Source organism: Peromyscus leucopus, chromosome 12 (genome assembly GCF_004664715.2).
Source record: "Peromyscus leucopus breed LL Stock chromosome 12, UCI_PerLeu_2.1, whole genome shotgun sequence".
NCBI classification, from domain to species: Eukaryota; Metazoa; Chordata; class Mammalia; order Rodentia; family Cricetidae; genus Peromyscus; species Peromyscus leucopus.
The window spans coordinates 4,071,016-4,094,759 of NC_051073.1; the positions used below are offsets into that span (position 1 = coordinate 4,071,016).

A 23,744-nucleotide genomic window follows, 5' to 3' on the forward strand; every position below is an offset into this window, starting at 1 on the left:
TGCACACACGTCTCAGTAGACTAAGGGATCCTGTCACAGTTTGCACACGTCTCAGTACTGAATTCAATTTGGTCTTCTCTCCTCACGCCACTAACAAATTAGACTTCTTGTTTACAAAATGTTAAGATGTTAGTGTGCCCTTTGCTGAATGACACATAACTTATTTTACAGCTTATTTATTGACTCCATAACAAGTAATGCTGGAGTGTTACAGATCTCGTCAAGTCTTAACAAATTAGTATGGGTCCTGCTGCTGGGTTACTCAGTGGTCAATGCTTTCAATCTTTTTTTTCTCCTGGTTTTTCAAGACTCACAGAGAACTGCCTGCCTCTGTCCCTGCCTCCCCGAGTGCTGGATTAAAGGCGTGCGTCTAGCCTTTCAATCTTGATATGAACATTACATTTCCTTGTGGCTAGGGTGTGCAGTTGAGGTGTTAGAGCCTTGGCTAGCACGCGCAAAGCCCTGGGTTAGTCGCCCGCACCACACTATATGGTCACGGGAAGCATGAAGGGAAGCGCACGTCTTTCTCAGGAAAACAATCAACACAGTCCTTTTCACACTAATCTGATTGGCCACGGTTTTATGTGATCAAGAAACGGTTCAATGGCCAGGCACGGTGGCCACACCTTTTATCCCAGCACTTAGGAGGAGAGGCAGGTGGATCTTGGTGAGTCTGAGTGAGACCAGACTGGGCTACACAGTGAGTTCCAGGATAGCCAGGACTACACAGTGAGTATGAGACCCTGTCTCAAAACAGTGACAGCAACAGCCCCTGAAGAAACAGTTAATGAAGTACTGAACAGTCACAAGCACCTCTTCATACCTGGTGTAGGACGGGAACACCACTAACAAGTGTTCAATCACACTGTTGAAAGGCTTCTTTGGAGACTGGCTTGAGCGAGCAGCCTGTCCAGGTCGTTTCTCATCAGCCTCAGGGCTTTGTTCTGATGGAGATAGCTGGCTAGCCATCTTGACCTCTAACTGTTGAGCAACTTCAGGCTGATGGGTGGGCGATCCTAGTGACAGATCAGGAACCTCCTCTGGGCAGCCACCAGTGGGCTCCGTGGGAGAATCCTTGTGGACTGATGCAGAAGTCATGGGCCCGTGGTCCTCATGGCCTGAAGACTCAGAAGGTAACTGAGGATGAATCTATGACAAAAAGTCCACAATGGTCAGGTCACTCAGGGCTTAAGTGACAAGAAGAAATGAACTGATGAGCATGCATGCCCACAACAGTGCTCAGCAGACCTGAATACGGCAAGTTAATTTTTATTTTAAAGAGTTAATAACTGTAAATTCTCGTTACAACATACTAGGCCTGTGACTTGTAAACAACTCTCATTTTTCTCATGTCTAACTCCACTCTAGCCAATCACACCTCTGCCCTGGTACTGAGCTATCACAACCGATGAGAACCACCTGCCCTAACATTCCCCAAAGCTGCCTCTACCCACCTAGGACACAGGGAGACCTAGAAGTGTGGCCAGGCCCCTCTCTGAATGCTCCACTCTGCAGCTCCTGGTAGTTCTCACTTCCTGTCCACACCATATGCTGCTGGAGGCCCAAATCTCAACCCGAGGCCCCTCCCTCCCCAGACCACCACCCACTTCGGCTCAACGATTTTCGGAGACTCTTCTCTGCACATCCATCCGGGCGATCTGGGAACCAAACTCAAAGTGCTCCACAGCAGGCTCAGCAGCAGCCTCCTCCTCTCACAACCGCACAGATCTCCCCACACCACTCCCACGTACAGTCTCCGCCCTCCACACACGGCTGAGCGCAGGGAGCCAAGTGGAACCCGCTCCAGCCCCGCTTGCCCATCCTCCTCCCTCCAGTTCGTCTTTTCCCTGACTCGAAACCTGAACCACAGCCTTCCCAATGACCTAAGGAATAGCCCAACCTTTGGTGGAATTTCAGGAGCGAGGTGCTCTTTGTTCTGCCTGGCCCTGGAGGGTTCTGCTGTGCTCCTGATGTCCCTTCCCACACAACAGGTTGCACATGTTCCCTTTTATTTCTAGCCTCCCAGCATGTGCTCTGTCCATGCAACACCAGACCCCTCTGAGCAACCCCGCCTGCCTCTCCCCAAACACCACCCTCTCATCCCTTTCCAACCCTAGAGGAGGATTTACGTCGCTAGAGCATTCAGCAGGAAAAACGTCAGTGTCTTTTCCCAAGCCCCCAGTACTCTGAGAGCCCAGGCCACATTTAATCTTGATCACCACTAAATACCCAGTGAACATATGAGGGAGAAATGAGGCACAAAATAAATGCTGTTTTTTTTTTTTGTTGTTGTTTGCTTTTTTGAGACAGGGTTTCTCTTGTAATCCTGGCTGTCCTGGAACTAGCTCTATAGACCAGACTGGCTACAGAGATCTACCTGCCTCTGATTCCTGAGTGCTGAGATTAAGGCAATAAATGGTTTTTAACAGTACTTAAAAATTTATTTATTATGTATACAGTGTTCTGCCTGCATGTATGCCTGTAGACCAGAAGAGGGCACCAGATCTCACTATAAATGGTTGTGAGCTACTCCTTGGTTGCTGGGAAATGAACTCAGGACCTCTGGAAGTACAGCCAATGCTCTTAACCTCTGAGACATCTCTCCAGCCTGTAAGGACACTTTTTTACACAAGTTCCTGATATACTGAGAGGTCTCATAACTGTGAATATGAAATATTTTTGAATAGTTATAAAATTATAAAAAATAAAATTGCAAGAGTAAAATATTCTAAGAGTCAAAATTTTTTCCTTTCATATTTGCTGTAGAAACTTGGGAGAAAACAAAAATGAGAAGTGACCTTTCAGTGTCATAAGGACTCATTTCTTACTGAGGTCAGTGCAGAAAGAAGCGTAGATCATGAGTCTACACCTTCCATTCCTAAGAAACTAAAAATTCATTTTATTTTATGTCTGTGTACTGTGTGACTGGCTGATAGCCTCAGAGGCCAGAAAAGAGCATTAGATGCCCTGGAACTGGAGTCACAGATGCCGTGAGCCACAATGTGGGTGCTGGGAATCAAACCCAAGTCCTCGGGAGGAGCTGACAGGCTGTAAGGCACTGAGGCATCCAGACTGCGGTGATCTCTGTACATTACAGAGGTAGGGGAAGGGAGAGAGGGAAGCCCACCAGCACAGTATCTTAGGAGAACAGTCCAGTTAGACATGTCGCAGCAAGAAGGTGCAAGGGGGGAAAACAGGAACCAGGGTTACAAGGACATGCCAACACTCTGAAATCAAACACAGGCCTGGAATTCTTAGTCTCCTCTGTGTCTAAATCCAAAAAATAGGTACCTCAAAGTCCAATAAAGTGACAACCATGGTTAGCCTTTCCACAAAGTCCACAAAATAAAATCATTGCTTTTCTAAAATGCACTTTAATGTAAAAAGACAGCCGGTTGGCAGTGACACACGCCTTTAATCTCAGCACTTGGGAGGTAGAGGCAGGTGAATCTCTGTGAGTTCAAGGCCAGCCTGGTCTACAGAGTGAGTTCCAGGACAGCTAGAGCTGTTATACAGAGAGAAAAAAAGCTACAAGCAGTATCAATACGGACAAGCCCATCCACATGTTCAGAAAGAACAAAGTGCTCTGGACAATTAAGAAAGAAGTGTGGTCGTGCATCTCTCCTCACTCACCGTTGTACCGTCAGGAAACGTGAGCTCAGAAATCTGCACGCTGGAAAGCTCGCTGAGCCGAGAACCATTTTTAATGGCCTTGATTTGATCTTCAAACTGAGACTGTGGATGGAAGAAAGATTGTGAAGTTTTCTAACCAATTCCAAAAGAAAACACTTTTTCAATTAGTATCTTCTCTTTTCAGATAATTCATCTGACCAGGAGTTTGCCAAGACACGTAAGTGTGATTAAAGCTTTAAGGTAACCTTTCTAAGAAAGTCACACTATTTTCCTGAGAGGCTTGAGGCTGTGGAACTCAGTGTGCTCTGACCCTTGGCAGGCCGGCCTCCCAGGCTGGAGATCACTAAAGCAGGACAACTGCTTCTCAGGAGAGGGCTGGGGAAGGACCTCAGCATCTGAGCACTGGAAGCCTCCTGGAATTCCTTCTGTTCCTTTACTTGGTGCTCAGAAGTGAACCCAGGGCGTTAGGCATGCTAAGCAAACACTCTAAGATAATTAAGAAAATGTTACTAATTTTATGAAAAATTCCTAGTAATTTCAACAAAAACCACTGCCAATGGTTAAAAAAGGAATGATTTTGGTAGAATTATGACAAGTTTTCTAGCTTACCTTTGTGCTCTCAATCTCTTCTCTTACATTAGAAAGACACAATTCCCATGAGAGTGTGTCACACTCCATGTCAGGATATGATGCAGAATCACTGGAAAATTTTAGAAGTAGAAAACTGCTTAATACCCACTTTATAGATTGGAAAAATGAAAAGCATTTAAAGGCAAACAGAAACAAATCCACAATCAAAAGCATGTTTTGAAATTGTCCATCTTGGAGCAGGTGTGGTACATATGTTAATCTCTGCACCGTGGAAGCGGACACCCTTAACCAAGAAGCTATTTGCAGTCTATTCCCGTTGTCAAAGGGAAAACCAGTGGGTATTTCATCCACACTGCAGGGCAGGCCCAACTGTGGGAGACCAGCTGGGAGACCAGCTCCCACATTTTACCCCAGGGTACTCTTGAGGAGTGAGGGATAAGAGATTCAGATAGAAATACAGAGGGGAGAGAACAGATAGAAACACAGGATAGCCTCAGGAGGGCCTGAATCCTAATCCATCGGCCCCTTCTGGCTCTTCTAAAGGGCCTTTTATAGGAATGCCAAGGGGTGGAGCAAAAGGTGTCCCCCTAGCTCAGCCAAGTACAGACCATCTCAGACACCTGGTGACCATGCACGTGGTCAAGCCATCCTCTAATGCAGCCCTGCTGGGTAGAGCAAGCTCAGCTCTCACTAGGAAACCTTTGTGGGCCTCCACATCCAATGCCCAGGAGTAGTTGGCCAACACAAAATGAACTTTTGTTCTTGGATTTTTTTTTTGCTTTGTTTGCCGTGTGTGTATGTGATGCTGGTCTTGTTTGTCTTGATTTTCATCTTTTTTTTTTTTTTTTTTTTAGAGAGAGAAAAGACATAAACTCGGGTGCAGGGAGGTGGGGAGGACTTGAGGGAAAAACATGATCAAAATATATTGTAGGAAAAACATTTTAAATACATACTTTTCATAAGTGTTTCTAACTTAATTTCCCTAATGTATGCTGGGAAGAACACTTGGGAGGCCATGGTACCTGCTCATCAGCTTGAGGTTCTTAAGATAGGTTTCTGCTTGTGATGCCACACTCTGTAATTTATAGACTTCTCGCTCCTTCCAGTTTTCCAGGACAGACAGCTGTCAAGACATTAGAGGATACACAAATATTTACAAATGAAGATCTACTTGAAAAGTTTACATGTAAACATTAAAAACCTTCCCGTTTCTCCGGAGATAAAGTACAACGGCAGACACGTAAGAACATGATTATGTTGTAATTTCATCAGGTGAACAGGAATGAAAAATGACACCAGAAACATCTACTTAGTGACATGAAACTCCATGACTTTCTGTATCACTACAGAGGCACAGAACCAGGTTCCCTTGAGTATAGGGAGGGTTCACACTACCCACCTCCCAGCTGCGTAAGGATCAGAGGCCTGCACCTCCTCAGTGCTAAGAGTCTCTCAGCACTCACATCCGGGGCATGATCTCAGCTTTCTCTACAAGGCTGTAGTGTAAGAATCAGTGCAGGTGATGTGGAACAGCCTCACTTTAATCCAGGTGTCAATGACTTGGACAAGGCCCTCCAGGCAACCCTGCTTCCAAGTAACACAGATCGTGAGCTAAAGAGGCCAGGCAATCAGAGGCCGGCAGAGCAAGGCACGCTGGCTCTCTACTCAGCTTCTCTTAGAAGCAGCTGCATGGCTGACAAGTAGCTGGGTCGTAGGCTGTTTCCAGACGGTCCAAGTTAATCCTTTTCTCATGCCCCCAGAGAAACCACAGATAGATGTGACAATAAATAGAACTTGTTTCTCAAATAAGTATCGAAAATCACATTTTAGAAACAAACAAAAAATAATAAAGCCAGGTGTTAACACACAGCCATTTTCCTTGTTTCAGCTTTTCACATAGATGCCAACATTAATGTGTATTTCTCTAGGGGACTGAAGAAAACACAAACATGCAAACACCCACATAGACACCTCTATTTCTTTTTCTTTTGTATTTAGGGATAGGCTGGCCTTGAACTTGTGATTCCCCATCTCTGCTTCTTGGTGTATATGAAATTAGAATTACAAGTCACCAACACAGTAGCAGTGGTTGACTTGCAATTAATTTTATTAAGTAGGTTCTGGGGTGTGTGTGTGTGTGTGTGTGTGTGTGTGTGTGTGTGTGTGTGTGTGTGTGTGTGTGTGTGTGTGTGTACACACGTACACAGATATGGAGGTCAGAGGACAATCTCTGGTGTCATTTCTCAGGTTCACTCAGCCTTTTTTCATTTGTATACTTAAGATCTTTCACTAGCCTGCAACTTGCTAATAAGTAGGAGAAGCTGGCTTGCAGTGAGCTTCAGGGTTCCATCTGTCTCTACCTTCCCAATGCCAGCTTTAAAAAAAAAAAAAGGATTTTTAGGATGGGCCTGAGGTCCTCATTGTTCAGAAAACACAAGCACTTACCAATCGAGAGTGATCTCCCCAGCCTGGGGGTTCTTTTAATTTGCTTTTCAAGGATTGGCAAATATTGACATACCTCACTTGATTAAGTATGATGAAGATATTCCATGCAAAGCATGAGAAATTACTAAATTATTTTGTTAAGTAAGAAAAAGAGTTATACATTCTGAAAATTTATAAAGACAAACATAAAATATATTTATGGGCACATCTGAAACAAGTATAAACTTTAGGTCTAGGGATATACTGCAGTGCTGTGCATGCCTGATGAGCATGAGGTCTTAGTACTGAAAAGAAGGAATAAAAATGAAAAATCCCTAGGCAAAGGAAAAAACAATTATTTTACTTAGGAATTAATTATGGATGATAGCCTGTTCCTTAATTTCCCAGTGTCTGTAACGGCACTATTCTAACAGGGAAAACCACAGAGCCGACAGCGGACTCTGCCCTTGCTGATCACCAGTGTCCTGGCCTTACCTCAGCAGACGCCGCCCTCTGCCGACTCTCTTCATAGAGCTCTGTCCCTCTCCGGATGCGCTCTTCGACTGCCGCCTTCTCACTGGTGAGCGCACTGTGTGAAGATCAGAGAAAACCCTGAGACCAAGTCCCTCCAGTGAGCTCACAGCGCGTCAGATGCCAGGCCAGCTCTGGAACCACATTTCCTAGAGTGACTTCTGCCTCGTGTGCTACCGAACAATTCAGACTCGGTGCGCTCTCTGCATTTTACAAGTGATCAAAGGAAGACAAGATATCAAAAGGGAGTATCTGGAAGAAGGGCAGAGGAACACATGAGGCACTCTGTCAGTTTACTGGTGTGCGTGCGTGTGTGTGCGTGCGTATTCGAGCATGCATCCAGGCACGGGGTGGAGGCTGGTGTCTGAGGAGACCAGAGGCTAATTAACTTCTAGTGTGATTCCTCAGGAGCCATCCATTTTGCTTTATTTGAGACAAGGACTCTGAGATCTGGATCTGACCAATAGGGCTGCAATGGCTGGCCAGTGAGCTCCCGGAATTCTCCTGTGTCCACCTCCACAGCCCTGGTGTTACAGGTAGCATCACCACACCCACGGGTATTTGCGGATGCTGGGATACAATCAGGTCCTTACGCGGCAAGCACTTGCTGACAACCATTCCCCCAGCTCCAGCTCACTGGCTTCTGAGGACACAAGTACCACCAAGATAAACTGGTAAATGCTCTCAAATACCCTCTATATTTTGAGAAAGAAATTCCATTATAAAAACAGGAAAAATGTGATCAGGACAAAGCTGTTCACGGCCACACTTTTTAAACTAACACACAAAGTACTGTGTTTCACTGCGGCATTTCAGACCTCTGACCCTCCTACTGCTGATCCACCCTCCCCCATCATCACTCTCCTTTTGTTTTCATATCAAATATATTTATTTTACTCTTCAATCTGGAAGATCTCTGCTTTCTCTCATGGTTTCACGACCTACACGCACACATGAAAACGAAGTCTATGGTCTGCACGAAAGGAAACACTGTTCCTGTCTTTTGTAGGTCTGGATTGTTTTGCTTACTGTGATTTCCTGTTCCATCATGGTCACATATTGTAACAAGGAAGCCATCGAAGACGATGGAAACAGAAAAGGTTATGCAAAATGGCATTAAACAAAGTAAAGCAAAATACAACTGATCGGTGAGCCCTGGTTGTGTACATAACAACACAATGTCCATTAATAAGGACAAAAAGGGAACTACAGGTCCACGATGAAAACTGTTAGACAAACTGTGATAACAGCAATACACGACAACCCCATGCTGGGACTAGTGTCTCAAGTGCACAAAAGGTGTTTCCACTACTGAGCCACACTCCAGCTCAGAAGAGTACTTCAAGTACATTTATAGTTGAAGTAAACTAAGAAAAAAAAAGACAGCCAGGAAAGGTGACACACGCCTATAATCCCAGCACTTGGGAGGCAGAGGCAGGCGGAACTCTGTGAGTTCGAGGCCAGCCTGGTCTACACAGTGAGACCCTACTTCAGAAAAAAAGGAAAGAAAAGGAGTAAATGATAGCAATACATTGAGGCATTTTTATACTGACAATGGGAGATAGAAGTAGAAACCTGGAATATATACATATTCAAGCCTTGAGAATTATTTAAGAGACAGATAAGCAATGATACACTTAAGAGTCTAGTGTGATTGTAGTGAAAGATGTTAAGAATAATTAAAAGTTGGTTTGCCTGATTTCCGGGGACTGGTCCAGATATGATCCAAATTCCTTATCCAAGTCATCAATTTTCTGGGCAGACCTATAAAAGCAGTTACAATACCTTAATTACCTTTCAGGTTTTTTCACTACAACTCCACATAGTGAACTGCACCCACATCAATAAAAGCTCCCCATGAACTCGGTCTGCCCAGCTACTGCTGTCATGCGGTGCTGCTCAGAGCAAGTTTTACTTATTGTTTCCATGAAGGCACATGCTTGGAATCCCACCTCTTCAGGAACACTTCTAAAGGAGATCCTGGGTTATACAGTGAGATGAGACCATCTCAAAATACGAAAACTCATTAATAAATAAGCCAGCCAGCATGGCATATGCAGTAAGAATGTTCACAGTGATGTTCAATCTTAAAGGCAACTAACTGGGCCTTTGTTGACTCAGTTCCAGGCTTCCCTCACTTTTATATAACTGATCTGAAAACATGCCAGTTTGGACAAAGTTTTAGGTGAAAGAATTTTTCAATGGATGCTTTTTAAATTATGTACACAACTGTGAAAACAGTATCTATAAAGGTTTTTTAACTGATATATACATTTGACATTAAATATAAAGAATCTGACAAGAACCAGAAACCCCAGAATATTAAAACATTAACACCATTCTTCAAGTGTTACTTACATTTCACTGGTAACCTTCTTAATTTTTTTCTTCAGGGCCTTTAATCTTTCTTGGATTTCTTTTTTCTCTTGTTGCCATTTTTTAACTTCTCTGTCCAAATCTTGGAGGAACCAGTCTAATTCTGTCTTTGAGATCTAAAAACATTTTAGAAAATAAAAAAAAAAAAACAAAAAAATATAAGAAAATACTTGAATAATCATGGCAATACTTTTTTGGGAGGAAAAATAAGACCACGGCAGCCTAGAACAGTGACAGTGTCCTAGCATTCTCAATAACTCAAGCTCAGGGGAGCTGGCCCCCTTGGACGGGCACGTGACCACTTGCAGCCCCGGATTCAGCAAACACAGTCCAGCCATATTTAACCACTGAGGGCACTGGCTACAGGAAGTCCTCTGGAGAACCTCGTGTACCCACGGGATTCACACTTCAGTCTTCGTCTACACAGCTCCCTAACTTAGAAGTAACCTGCACATGTTTTAGATGGCAAGTCAAACAGTTCTTGTTTGCTTCTAGAAATACAAATGTGACACCTCTGACTGATCATTAAAGGCATCCGGCGGACAGAATATCTATCTGAAGTCCAGGCAATATGGCAGAGAAACTCTTGAGGCAATGCTAATTCCCTTCCCCTGGAGGGTAAGAGTCAATGCCATTCCCAGACCAATTTCTCAGCTCCCTTATGTAGTTGCTGCTTTTTGAAATATCTGAAAAACGCTTTCAGTCACTTGCGAAGGATCATCCACTCCAGGGGCAAGGTATCTGGGTAGGGTACCGTTGTATATAAAATACCAGCTACAAGTAAAACATTGCATAATTGACTGTTTCTAATAATTGAAGTGCACCAGAGAATCCAAGGATTATTTAAAAAACTAAAAATAAGTTAAATAGTGCCCAGTCTCAAATTCCAAAACTATCAACACCTGCTCAATGAAATTCTGTACTCCTATTTGCTAGGGAAAGACTTTAATTTCTTAGTTCTTAATTGAACTTCTGATCCAAATCTTTTTGCTTTTTAATTTCTTAGTTCTTAATTGAACTTCTGATCCTAAACTTCCTGCTTAGGATCAGAACATGCTGAGATCAAGGATTAGCTACAGAAACATGGGGCTTTCTCTCTCAGAAAGAACAACACACCCTATAATAAACCTACACAGATATAATAGGAAGTAATAGACTTCAACTCAAAAATGACATGAACGAAGAGGCCATTTCTTCCTTCTTCAGCCTTAGACACCAAGGATTTCGATGCTATAGAGATGAACCTGCTAAGCAGTCAATTTCCTGTGAGAGCTGGGTCCTGCTTTCAGGGACTGGTCTAGATGGATGTGATGCACAGGCCCTCTTCCAAAGCAGCAGAAGCACAAAAGTTCTGTGGCTCCCCTCAGGCTGGGGGAGGGGGGTGTTTGTCCACATTTTCCTTGCTAATAAAACCTTGCAGATTCCCAACATGCCATGTCATCACTGTGACTCGGATGACCCCATGCCCACCACATTTATAAGCTCCTGTACTGTACATGGTCACTTCTATTTCCACCATCAACGGAAGTGGTTTGCTGTGCAACCGGAAGCCAAGCCAACTTTGTTCACACTGAGCCAATGTTCACCTTGGACCTAGGGTCTTGAAAGGGAGATTATGTGCAAGCACAAGGTCATGCTAGGCCTGAGAACCTACTTGGCAAAGGCACCTCCAAGAGATCAGTTAACAAAGGAGAAAGGATTATAATCATGTTTGTTGGCGCGCGCACACGCGCCAACGAAATTACTACCGAGTTCATGTGCTGCTTGTACTCAGTCCTCTTCTCACAAGCAGTGTGTAAGGCTGCACACCACACAACAAACACTGCACTCGCATTCCTCCTACCACACGGAATCACGCAGAGTCGGACAGGTCACCTTGTTCTCTTCTACGTTCCTCTTGAGCTTCTCTTCCAGGTCCCTGGTCTCTTCTGAGCTCCTGAGTGTGATCTGCTCACAGTTCTCCACTGCTGCCTTAAGCTGGTCCCTTAACAGGCAGTACTCCTTTTCAGTCTGGGAGAGGTCCCCCTGCGAGTGAACCAGAGGCAGCAGTTAACAGCTGTTTAAAGTCTGTGAGGTCTTCTGAACTGTCTCAAGGGAGGGTGATGTATTTATTCCCACTTATATGGGAAATGTAATAATCCAGAAAGTAAAACCTCTAAATACTGCTCAGAAGAGCCAACCTTTTTTTTTTTTTTTTGAAACAGGGTTTCTCTGTGCAGTCCTGACTGTCCTGGAACTTGCTTTGTAGACCAGGCTGGCCTCGAACTCAGAGAAATCCACCTGCCTCTGGGATTAAAGGTAAATGCTGTCACTGCCTCCTGGAAGAGCCAGCTCTTTTTAACATTATTATTTTGCTACTGAAATTTGTAATAAAACTTCAATCTGTAAACTATAATTAGTTCTGAAAATTCATTTCCTAAGGGCATAATATTAGATCAGAATTTGATTTGAATGTTATTTCTATAAATAACATCAGGAACTATTGTTAGGGTTTTAAAGGTTGCACATACACATATTTTAAAGGCAAGTAAGTAGATTAGATTAGTGTTGCTATTACTCTTAAGTGTTTCAAATGGTAAGTTGCTGGTAATTTTAAAAAGACAAATTAAATTGTTGCCAGTGAATTGCTTTCTGTTATCTACCATGGATTAGTTTAAAATCAAAACAAACAGAAAAGCAAGATGGAATACTGTCCTATGAAATGTTGATAAACAACAAACAACACTCTGTGTGTGCTTTTCAAAAGACTCTCCTGACTCAGCTAGGAGTGCTGCTGTCTGGAGAAAGAGCTGTGGGGTATGTATGGGAGCCCCCGAGGAGCAGAGCACCGCCCTCCCGGGCAGTCCTGCTGCAGCATCGATCCCAGTGGCACAAACCGGAGCCATCCCGAACAACTTACTCGCCCCCTCCCCAGTACCCGAGCACTGTGCAACTGAAAGGCAAGGAATCAAGTCATCAAAATTATACAACACTGAATTACAGCCAGCATAAGGAGACTAAACAGTGTCAGTCCGCAGGGCCTCAGTCTATGTCTGCCCGGACTGAGAATTAGCACGATGGTAAGTCAAACTGTCACACCTACTGTGACACACAAGCAAGACGGTGAAGACTTCAATTATCTCCATTTTATTCTCAATTTGGCAAAAGAATCACAGTGAATATGGTACTTTTACTTCTACATCCCAGTCACCAAAAGAGACAGCTGGGACACTAAATGGCAGCTTTATTTATTATATTTAAAATTATTCACATTTTTCATAAGAAATATATAAATTTTGCCTTTTATAGGTTAGAAAAGCAAGGGTGAGAGATGTGTGGCAACTTCTCTAAGTCCCAGAAAAAAATAGTAGTGGAGGATTCAATGGTTGAAAAGCCACCAGTCACCTTGACTTATCTCAAAGTCTTGAAACTGAGAACTAATTGAACACAGCATTTGTGAATATTCCTAATACTGACAGATTTACTGCATGACAGAGCCTACCCGATTTAGGGCTAAGTAAAAAAATAAGAATTAACAACAGTCCATCTACTAAGTATACACTGTGCTAAACAGAGACCAGTTTACTCAAGCACTGTCTACATAAAAAAGCAGACACATTCTATGTGTTCAACAATTAAGACATCAAATTGCCACATATTCTTGTAAAGAAATAAGCAAACAAGTTGCAATTCTCCAACAGGTATGAACAGAAGAATGCAAATTCCATTTACAAGATATCACTTAACTATATGTAAATGATGAAGTAAAGCTGCACACCAAAGTATTAGCCTGGGCTGGGTATGGTGGGGCACACCTTCAATCTTAGCACTGAGGAGGCAGAGGCAGTGGATGTCTATGAATCTAAGGCCAGCCTGGTCTACATACTGAGTTCCAGGTGAGCCAAGGCTACATAGAAACACCCTATCTCTAATAAATAAATAAATAAATAAATAAATAAATAAATAAATAAATAAATAAAAAACGAAAAAAACTTAGCATGGGTGAGACGAGTGCAGCTGATTTTCAATTTCTCATAACCTCTAGTAACATACACTTGAAATAATTACAGGCTCTTCAGTTTGCGCAGCTATGAAGGTCTTGCTCAGACAACAACACATGTCTGTCTGCTCAACCCCAGCTGCTTCAGTGTTCAGTTCAAGAACAGCACAGTAGGCCGGGCGGTGGTGGCTTAGTCCCAGCACTTGGGAGGCAGAGCCAGGTGAGTTCGAGGCCAGCCTGGTCTACAGAGTGAGATCCAGGACAGGCCCCAAAACTACACTGAGAAACCCTGTCTCGAAAAAACAAAAACAAAACAAAGGTATTTTCTCTTAGTAAGCTGGTCTTAGTATATGTCAAGTATCTTGTATGTAATAACCTTTCAATTATTCTGATCTTATTTTCTGTAAATAATGATACTTATACCTCCTTTTTTTCTTTCTCATACCTAATTTTATTAGTTAATATTTCTAGAATATTAATTACTGGTGATGTTGAAACAAGATGACTGACCCATTCTTGTGTCGTTCATGTGACTAACCTCATTCATAATTAATACATGCTCACCACACCAGTTAAAAGAAAGTCATTATCCTCTGAATTATCACTCGAAGGGAAACAAAAACTAACTTTTTTCTTAGCTTCTTCCTCTCAAATTTCAACAAAAAAAGTTTTGTTGTTTATTTTTGTGTTTTTGTTTTTGTTTTTTTTTTGTAGTCTAAAGCTTATTCCACAGTAACTTTAAGATTAGCTGGCTCCAATTCATATATATGTTAATAAAAAATGAAATATGTGAACAATTTAGTATACTTCTGACTCACCTGCTGTGTCTCAAAAGGTACATATGGCTCAGTATTGACTTCCTGATGCACCACACTCCTCGACACCTATGGGACAAAACAATTGCTTAAAACTCAATTTGATATCAGCTATACTAGTAAATTAAAGCCACTGTATAACAGTTTAAAACATGCCCACAATTTTTCTAAGGATATTTTTTTCAATTTAGATATTTCTTCACATAAAAATTTTACTAGGAAAACATTATATATAATATAACCAAAATTACTACTAGCTCAGTAGTATTAACATTTTTTTTCTCCAAAGCTTGCTAGAAAGCAGAAAGCATAAAGGCGGGCACAACTCAATGAGGACTCTAGTGAATTCACACCAAAGGACAACTACAGAGAACCTGATCTGTCTGCATGCTTGTCAGGAAAGCACTTAGACACACCACTCATTTCTCTCTACCTGGTGGTCTCCTTTACAGTTCTCATGCCCACCTCCTGGTCTGGCAGAGCCTGGGCACACGCAGCCCAGATTCTTCCCTTTTTCTTATGTATTCATTACTTATTACGTGACTGGCCTGGAACCCAGGGCTCTGCACACGCTGAACACGTTCTTACACCGAGCCACACTCTCAAGACTCTCAGGGGAGCTGGCAGTACATACAGTGAGTTCTGGGAGGCAGTCAGCTCGAACTGGGGGCCTCTATTCTGACTGTGCTGTGAATGCTGCACAAGCCAATGTGATAGATAACGCTATTGTAGTTAGCAGTGTGTGTGCGTCCCCACGAGGGAGCCACAAACTCCTTCCTCTTTTCTTTATTAATCATCAGAGTGATGTTCTGGTTCCACCTGCCGACAACTCTATTACCTTATTTCTTATCAGTGTAGAACTTTGCAGGGGAACAGGGATGAGAGAACTGACTCTTTAAAGTTGTCCTTTAATGTGAACATACACGCTGTGGCATGTGTGCACCTGCACTAGCGCGCACACACACACACACACACACACACACACACACACACACTGACAATGAACATGTTTCTTTTAAATATCCTTTTCTTTGAGCCTTACCTGGATGCCAAGCACTGCTGAAGAGGGAGTGTCTGTTGCTCTGCTGTTGCTTTCCAGAGATTCTTCGCACTGGCTGTCGGGACTCCCACCACGCCTGCTGTTTCTGTCAGGCTCGCTCAGAGCTGTATCGAGATCAGATGGGCTGCTCTGGGACTGCACAGATACTCCCAAAGAATCCTCAAGGATCTGCACGTCAGAGGCAATCTGGTTACCACAGTCGCTCCCAGTATTCAAATTATGACTCTCGAAATATGCAGTGGCGTTTTTATCTGCTCTGTCGCTGGTTACAAAAGATGGCACCACTGGCATGGATCTCTGCATGGCATATTCAGAGGAAATGCTGGCCAAAGGTGTGTAGATGCCAGCAAACTGGGACAGGCTTGGTACCACGTTGATGTATGCGGGCCTCGATTGCGTGATGTCAAATCCTTGGAAAGGAAGGTATGTGCAGAATCCGGTGACCACGTGGGATTGAGTCCAGTATGTTGGCTTGGCATCTTCAGGAGCTGGTGTGGGGGAAGGAGAGGAAGCTGGTCTGCGATGCACATCCTCCGAGAGTGGTGGGGGCGAGTCACAAGAGGCCACGTCCAGTCTGCTGTCCTCAGAAGCTGAGCCACAAGAGCTGTCAGAGTCCAGTTGGGGCTTCAGGTCCTCGGGAGCTGGTCTTGGGGACTCAGCAGGTCCTGCTGCAGACTTTACATCCTCACACACTGGTGTGGACTTTACATCTGGTTTAAATTCTCTAGCCGCTGGATTTAGTGGTAGTTTAACTCGTAAATATTCTCCTGTTTTTGAAATTTCTTCAACTTTAGTTTTAATGTTTTTCTTCTTTCTCTTTTTCTTGAGTCTTGAGGCAACTTTTCTCAATGCAATACAGTTGTCTATCACAACAAATCGAGGACATCCCAGGAGGAAAGACTTCAAACCGCCTGCTTTCTCTAGCATCTGTCGAGTTTCTTCAGGGAAGAACTCATCCTCTTCAGAGAACACCTTGTCATTCAGGTCCAAGGGGCCATGCTCTTCCAACAACTGAGAGAAGTAACTTGGAAAAAACAGTATTTACATCGAGTTACTGCAAGGAAGGACTAGGTTTGCCTTTCCTATCAACAGGGCACACACCAGTGTTAGCGTGGCTCTTCAGGAGAGAGGAAAGAACTGAAGAACAGCAGACCACAGGCTTACGCCCATTTCCAGTTTTGCTGAGTTTGGAGAACTCTATGCTCTCCCATTATGACCCCTTCAAAGCCTCAGATGTGAAACCAACAGATATTCCTGCATTTAACCAGAGGCAAAGAAGTGAGCACACTGCATATGGCAGTGTGAAAAGTGGTGCTGATAAAGCCAACATACCAGCGCTGTCAACGCCGGCGGCCTGGTGTGCAAGCTGTCACAATCTGCAGTGTTTGCAGAGGGACTCACAGGATGCCAGTGAGGTGACGGCCAGCACAAGGGGGAGGACAGGGAGGGCACTGCAAAGGACGGCTCCTCTGAAAACCCCATTTTGTTTATGCTCATGATCTGTTTTCCAGAATGTCATTTATTGGTAACAGACTGCAACCCAAGAACATCACTTTAGTTCTTCTGCTGCACTGCAGGCTACACAATTTTATATGATGAATAAATCTTGGCTAATACCACTAAAGGGTTATTAGGAAAAACTATATTAGAAACAATTTGGTTAAACTAGCTAAACCATAAAATGTTAGAAATTGAAGAGACCAGTAAAATTAGGTCAACTTTCTCTATTTTTAGGTGAAAAGTTGAAGTCTAGAAAAAGTTAATTAGTAGTAACAATCTCAGTATTTCTGACATTTTTCTACTCTTCTTATATGTGGGAGTTCAATCTTTGTTTTCAGTCACACACTGATCAATGAAACAGAACACTTTCTCAAGCTGTTATATGTTTCCTCCTGAAATACAGAGAACTACATATATATGATATATCTTCCTCCTATAACGTCTGTTTCTAGTATAGTAAGATATAAATTCTATCTAAAGGTAAAAACAAATCAGCTTAATTCTTCTCATAAATTTATTTAACTTCTTCCCAGTTGTAGTAGAAATACTCAAAGGATTACTGAAAGTGAAACTCTTTAGCTTTGGTTTATAAAATCCTAAAGCAAATTATACCATGTTTTAAGAAATATCAATCTAATTTTGTACCTCTTTCTAAACTGCCACCCAATCTTAACAAGATTGCTCAGTATTTCCACTCAAGAAAAGAACTTCCTGAAGCAGGTCCTAGGACTGTTTCAATAGACTCACAATAATGATGGATGGAGTGAAGTCAAGAAAAGATGACACCGTGGATGAATAACAAGTTTTTGGAATAGTTAGCTTTTGCATTAATTGTTCACCAGATTTTTATCCAAATTTCTTAAAAGAGGCTCAACTACTATGAAACTTACTAATGTGAAGCTCAAAATGGCCTGGTATTTCTTAGTTTTCTGGACTCTATACTAGGCTGTTGTATTTACATCAGTCACACTTAACTGTTAAATTTCCCATCATAGTTTCAATCCTAAAGTAACCCACGTCAGAAGTTCTTTAAGAAGAAAAGCACGTTTCTCTTTCGTCACCAACACAAGGCAGAGGCACACGGATGCAGGTTTTCTATCACTGTAGCTCAACAGTCACATCTGAGCTGAGGTTGTAGCGGTACACAGGGATCCTTTTTCAAGAAAAGGACAACACTTTTCCAAGCTACGTTAACCTGTGATGGCAACTGAGAGGACCAACAGCCTGTCTGTGCGAGGATGAGACAGAATAACTGATGGTGTTCTCTGTTCAGGGAGAACCTTGGGATTCACAATTACAGACTGTGGCTGACTGGTAGGGGGCGCACACACTTGCAATCCTGGTGTCTGGAGGCAAAGGCAGGAGGGTTGTAAGAAAGGCCTGCTGAGCTACATGGTGAGATACTGTCTCAAAACCCCCAAGCCCATGGCTCACATCCTGGTTTACCAGTCCTTACAGGCATTTTAAAAGCAAAAACTATCATCATCATCAGCAGCAGCAGCAGCAGCAGCAGCTTAAACTGACAAACCAATTATGATCTGGACTCTAAATTTAGTCATTAAAAAACCCTCAATAAACTTTGTGAAGTACATGGCAAAAGTTCTGGACACATGCTCCCCAGAGGTGAACCAAATGGTAAACATGTTGACAAATATAAGAGTCACAATCAAGCAGCCTGGATCCTTCCTTGGCAGCCTCTTCAGTGAGCTGTAGGAATGCTAAGCTACTTACTCATACAGAGTCGAACATTTCTGTTTGGGGTTAATGTCCCACAGCTTCTTATTCCGGACAACATACTCGCTGCTGTGCTGGTCATAAAGAGCTTCAAATTCTTCGACGTCTTGCCGAAGGTGATCAGGCACTGCAAATGGACCTGCAGAGTCGGAACTGCGCCTGCTGGGTTACAGACAATTTTGTGAATCAACTTTGGGAAGGAATATTTAATTGCAGGCGAAGACACTAGAGCACGGGGAAATAAAATAACCTATAGAAAAATACGTAATTAAAATAAAACAAAATAATCGCCGGGCGGTGGTGGCGCACGCCTTTAATCCCAGCACTCGGGAGGCAGAGGCAGGCGGATCTCTGTGAGTTCGAGGCCAGCCTGGGCTACCAAGTGAGTTCCAGGAAAGGCTGCAAAGCTACACAAGAGAAACCCTGTCTCGAAAAACCAAAAAAAAAAAAAAAAAAAAAAAGAGAAATACTTCATTATTTGTAACCTATTCAGTTTGGGGTATACTGTTTTGGTAAATTTCTGGTTTGTTTTTTTTTTTTTTCCAAGACAGGGTTTCTTGAACAGTATGAGTTCCAGGACAATCCTGGAACTCACACTGTAGACCAGGCTGGCCTGGAACTCACAGGTATCTGCCAGCCTCTCCCTCCCAAGTGCTGGGAGGTTTCTTGTTTTTAATGTATTAATTTTAAAAGATTTATTTATGTATATTAATGTTTTTGCTGGCATACATATGTGCACAGAGTGTGTGCCTAGTGCCCTCAGAAGTGAGGAGAGGGCTTCAGCTCCCTTGGAACTGGAGTATGGATAGTTGTTGAGCCACCATGTGGGTGCTGGGAATCAAACCCGGGTCCTCTGCAAGAGCAACAAGTGCTCTTAACCACGAGCCATCCTCCCAGCTCAGAATTCTATAGTTTTTAAGTACTTCATTTTAGGGTATTTTGTCTTGACAACCCAAATAAACCGTGACAGGTTCTTTCTTATTAGTTCAAATTAAAACAATCTCCACTTTAAAGATGTCTTCATGCTTCTTCACACAGAAAGCACTCTACCAACTCAGCCCCGTTAATTCTCCAGATAATGGGTTTCCATTATTTTGCACATTTTCACACATTCATATCACACATTTTGGATTTCTCTGTCTCAGTAATTATTTTACCCTAGTCTCTCCTCCCCTATTCCTGTGACTTTAATACAGCTTGAATAAATTCTTAAGGCTGTAATTTTTATAGCCATGACATTAACTCAATATGGATTATCACAATGGATTCTTACCTCTAAGAGGGGAAGGGAGGGAGGGAGGGAGGGAGGAAGGAAGGGAGGGAGGGAGGAAATGCAAGTCTGCAGTGGGCTGGCATAACTGTTAGAAGTACGAACATTTGCGTTATACTGGGTAAACTACTACCGTATACTTACTTATGGTCTTCGGGAGTGACAGTCTCAGTACTGGCTGTTACCGATGTCGGTCCAGATCCCACTAACATTGGCTGGTTTAAAAGAAAGAAAAGTGAGAATAATATTCCCATCCTAAAAATGATGAGATTCTACAGTAAATGATAAAAATATTCCACCTTAAAAGTGACACTATTTCACTCTAAAATTCCATGGAAGAAAAAAACTCAACTTTGAAATTAATGAGAATTTACATAAACACATACATGCCAACTGTGAATAATGAAAAAACTACTCAAAGTTTCTTATCAAGAGAATATAGCATAGCCGGGCGGTGGTGGTGCACGCCTTTGATCCCAGCACTCGGGAGGCAGAGGCAGGTGGATCTCTGTGAGTTCGAGGCCAGCCTGGTCTCCAAAGCTACACAAAGAAACCCTGTCTCGAAAAATCAAAAATCAAAAAACAAAAAACAAAAAACAAAAAAAAAAACAAAAAAAAAAAGAGAATATAGCATAATAAATTTTAACAGCCAGAAATAGATTGAAAATTAAAACTTAGGGTAGTGTCCGATGTTCAAAAAAATGTGACTGTAACTTAAAGTAGCTAAAATATCCATTTTCATCAAAGCTGCCAAGCTTAGTTGTGCGGAAACTCCACGTTGCTTGGACCCCTCTCTAGCACTTGCTCACTCTTTCTTACCCCGTCCCCCACCAGCCCCCCCCTCAACGTGTGAAATCACGAATGCTCTTCTGGGTCCTGGGCTTGGGGCTCAAGAGAGGAGAAGAAAAGGAGGATGGCAATCCTAAGGTCATTCGGATGCTGAATTATCACTGACTACTTTAGATAGACATCTGAGCAGAAAGAACTTTCACAGAAGTTCTAATACTATAAAACAAATATTCTTTCTTATCTGTTCCTAACACTCAGTCAAGTGGTATTTTAGTAAGCATGTATCAGCTAAAGAGCTGTTAACTTTTTTCTGTAAGTGCATGAAATCTGTGGTGTGTGTGTGTGTGTGTGTGTGTGTGTGTGTGTGTGTGTGTGTGTAGGCCACAGGTTGTCATCAGGTATCTTCACCAGCTATTTTCCAGTGTCTTGCTGGTAGAGTACCCCAGTTAGCTGGACTGACTGGCTGGCTGGCAAGTTTCAGGGTATCAGCTGCACCTGGGTATTTATTCGGGTGCTGGGCACCTCTCTGACCCCAGAGCCTCCCTGCCCACTCTGTTGTATGTCACCTTCATGGAGTCTCAGACAAGGGGTTTCAGACTGTTCTCACTAACACATTCCAGTCAGTTACTGGAGACAGAAGAATCACTGCAGAAGACGTTCCTTACCTTTGAATCTTTTGGCTTCTTTTTCTTGCCTTTGTTTTTTACTTTGATACAACCAAACTAAAAAATGAAAAAGAACATCAATGAATCCTCCAATAGTAGAATTTTAAATCTCAACGGAAACCACCACATCCATTTCCTATACTAGTCATACATTAAATGTATAGTGTGTCACTGTGGTGGGGTGCACACACTGGAGTGCACCACTCCGAGAGCTACCGAGAAAAGTGTAATGACACTTCATGTTATAACTAAAACTAAATTACTCCAACACTTTAACCTTGATTTCAACAGGCTTATGTTATTTCAAAGAACCAACCCGATTTGGGGGAATTCTGATGTATATGGTGACAGCATTTTACAGACTCCTTTCACTAGTGAGTAAAACTGCATTCACTCCCATAGGTTTGCTCGCTGTGTTTCCACACTTGGCAAGACCCATCGATCAGAGAAGTTAAGACACTTTTCAAGGAGCGATGATCCTCAGCACTGGCAAAAATGACTTTTTCTCCTCACTACAGAGACCATAAAAGGCAGGCACAGTCGGTGAGGAGAGGCCGCTCTGCACCACCTCAGTTCACAGCAACAGGGCTCCTGGGAGCAAGGTTCCTTGTGCTCCTTCTAGAGCAGACGCTATCCTCGTTCTTTTTTTTTTTTTTTTTTTTAGTTTTCCAAGACAGGCTTTCTCTGTGTAGTTTTGGTGCCCGTCCTGGATCTCTCTCTGTAGACCAGACAGGCCTCGAACTCACAGAGATCCACCTGCCTCTGCCTCCCAAGTGCTGGGATGAAAGGTGTGCGCCACCACTGCCCAGCTGCTATCATATTTCTTGACTCAAAAACGTTTCCTTACCTCTTTCTAAAATGAACATTTATTAACCTGAAGATTATGAAGACCGTCGAGACAGGGTCTCATGAAGTCTAGCCTGGCCTTGAACTCACCATGTAGCTGAGGATGCCTGTGAACATTGGGTCCTCCTGTTTCTATTTCCTGAGTGCTGGAATTACAGGCCTGTGCCTCCGTTCCCAGTTATGCACTGCTGGGGATGCAACTCAAGTCTTTGTGCACGCTGGGCACCTCTTTACCAACTGAACGACATTTCCGGCCCCTCTAACGGTGAGTCCTCTGTGTGGGCCTAGATGTTACCCATGAAGTAAACAAGCACTGGCCTGGCTTCTCCTCTGCTCTGTTGTCTAACGTAAGAAAACCCGGAGAGTCGAGAACTTACCGGCACTTCATCACTGTCTTGCTTCCGTAGCACGGTGCATCGGCTGTCTGCGGGAAGAACACAAGTGTGTGTGGTGACTCAGTCATCTGCACTTCTGTTTTCATCTCACACTAAAGCCTCACAGAAGCACCCCGGGACTGTCAGCACGGCCTGCGCTCTTTCTTCACCTGGCTCTGACACAACTGAGTTTAAAAACCAAGAGCTAGATCACTGACTAAATGAGAATCAACCAGAGACGCGCAAGCTCCAATCCAAGCAGCATATCTTGAGTGCCCATTTGATGCCATCTATGCCGGGAGGCGGGAACACAAAGACGCCTGGTGCCGGTGAGTTTGTGGTCTACTACCCAAAGAAAGGAAAGGACAGACAACCCTGTAATTCAGCGTTACAGACACCACAATGAAAGAGAGCAACAACGAAGCTGAAAGATGAGTAAGGCTTTGAGAAGAAGCCCACGGAGGACCAGGGAGGGCCCTAAGGAGGACAGGATATGTAGGTCAGCCTTGAAGTGAACAGGCAACTCGAAATGATGGCTAGAGAACAGTGTAGCCATGTCAGATGCAGGGAAAGGTCTGGTCATGCCAGTGAAGGAAGTGCTTAGATGGCACAGGGAAGGATGACAGGACTGTAACACGTAGGCAACATCACGCCAATGCTTCCCACACGGAATAGTTACGTTTCCACAAGAGTTACCGGAGGCAATACGATAGGCTTAGAAATGCAGGTGCCAGTGCCATGACTACTGTAATAATCTGGTCATGGAAAACATAATGAAGGTTTTGGCCTACAGAACTGAGATGAACAGGAAAGGACAGATCAAAGATAAAGATTATATGGACTGGGGACAAAGTAGTTGTAACAGTAGTAACAAAAAAAGAGTCAAGACTGATTCTAAGTTTCTTGATTAAAATTTAGATATACAGCAATGTGTTAGCCAATATAAATGAGACCATCTGGAAAGTGGTTCTTTTAAGGGGCTTTTGGTTATCTGTATAAAATTCCATATTGAAGTATACATGCCTGTTCAAGTCACCTATGCCTGTCATCTCTATAGTTACGCTAGTTAGGTCATCCAGATTTACAGATACATAGGTCAGATGGACAGGTAATCTTCAAACACTTCATAGACCTAGAGAATATGGCATTTAAATAAC

At 43.1% G+C, this 23,744-nt stretch overlaps 1 protein-coding gene across 12 annotated transcripts in view; it reads right to left on the reverse strand.

Moving 5' to 3' along the window:
• The window catches only part of Ttc3 (tetratricopeptide repeat domain 3), a 105,659-nt gene that overhangs the window by 6,786 nt on the left and 75,129 nt on the right, over positions 1-23,744 (reverse strand). For 10 of the 12 annotated variants that reach the window (XM_028879963.2, XM_028879964.2, XM_028879961.2 and 7 more), the window contains 14 exons: positions 22,591-22,637; positions 21,368-21,424; positions 20,058-20,128; positions 18,641-18,805; positions 15,392-16,433; positions 14,353-14,418; positions 11,431-11,580; positions 9,538-9,671; positions 8,875-8,943; positions 7,144-7,237; positions 5,247-5,347; positions 4,243-4,333; positions 3,634-3,735; positions 824-1,149 (listed from right to left, as the gene is read on the reverse strand). In XM_028879963.2, the coding sequence (XP_028735796.1) occupies positions 824-1,149; positions 3,634-3,735; positions 4,243-4,333; positions 5,247-5,347; positions 7,144-7,237; positions 8,875-8,943; positions 9,538-9,671; positions 11,431-11,580; positions 14,353-14,418; positions 15,392-16,433; positions 18,641-18,805; positions 20,058-20,128; positions 21,368-21,424; positions 22,591-22,637 (2,515 nt within the window). The remainder of the gene's footprint in view (positions 1-823; positions 1,150-3,633; positions 3,736-4,242; positions 4,334-5,246; positions 5,348-7,143; positions 7,238-8,874; positions 8,944-9,537; positions 9,672-11,430; positions 11,581-14,352; positions 14,419-15,391; positions 16,434-18,640; positions 18,806-20,057; positions 20,129-21,367; positions 21,425-22,590; positions 22,638-23,744) is intronic. The other 2 variants (XM_028879958.1, XM_028879953.1) reach the window with 1 other exon arrangement.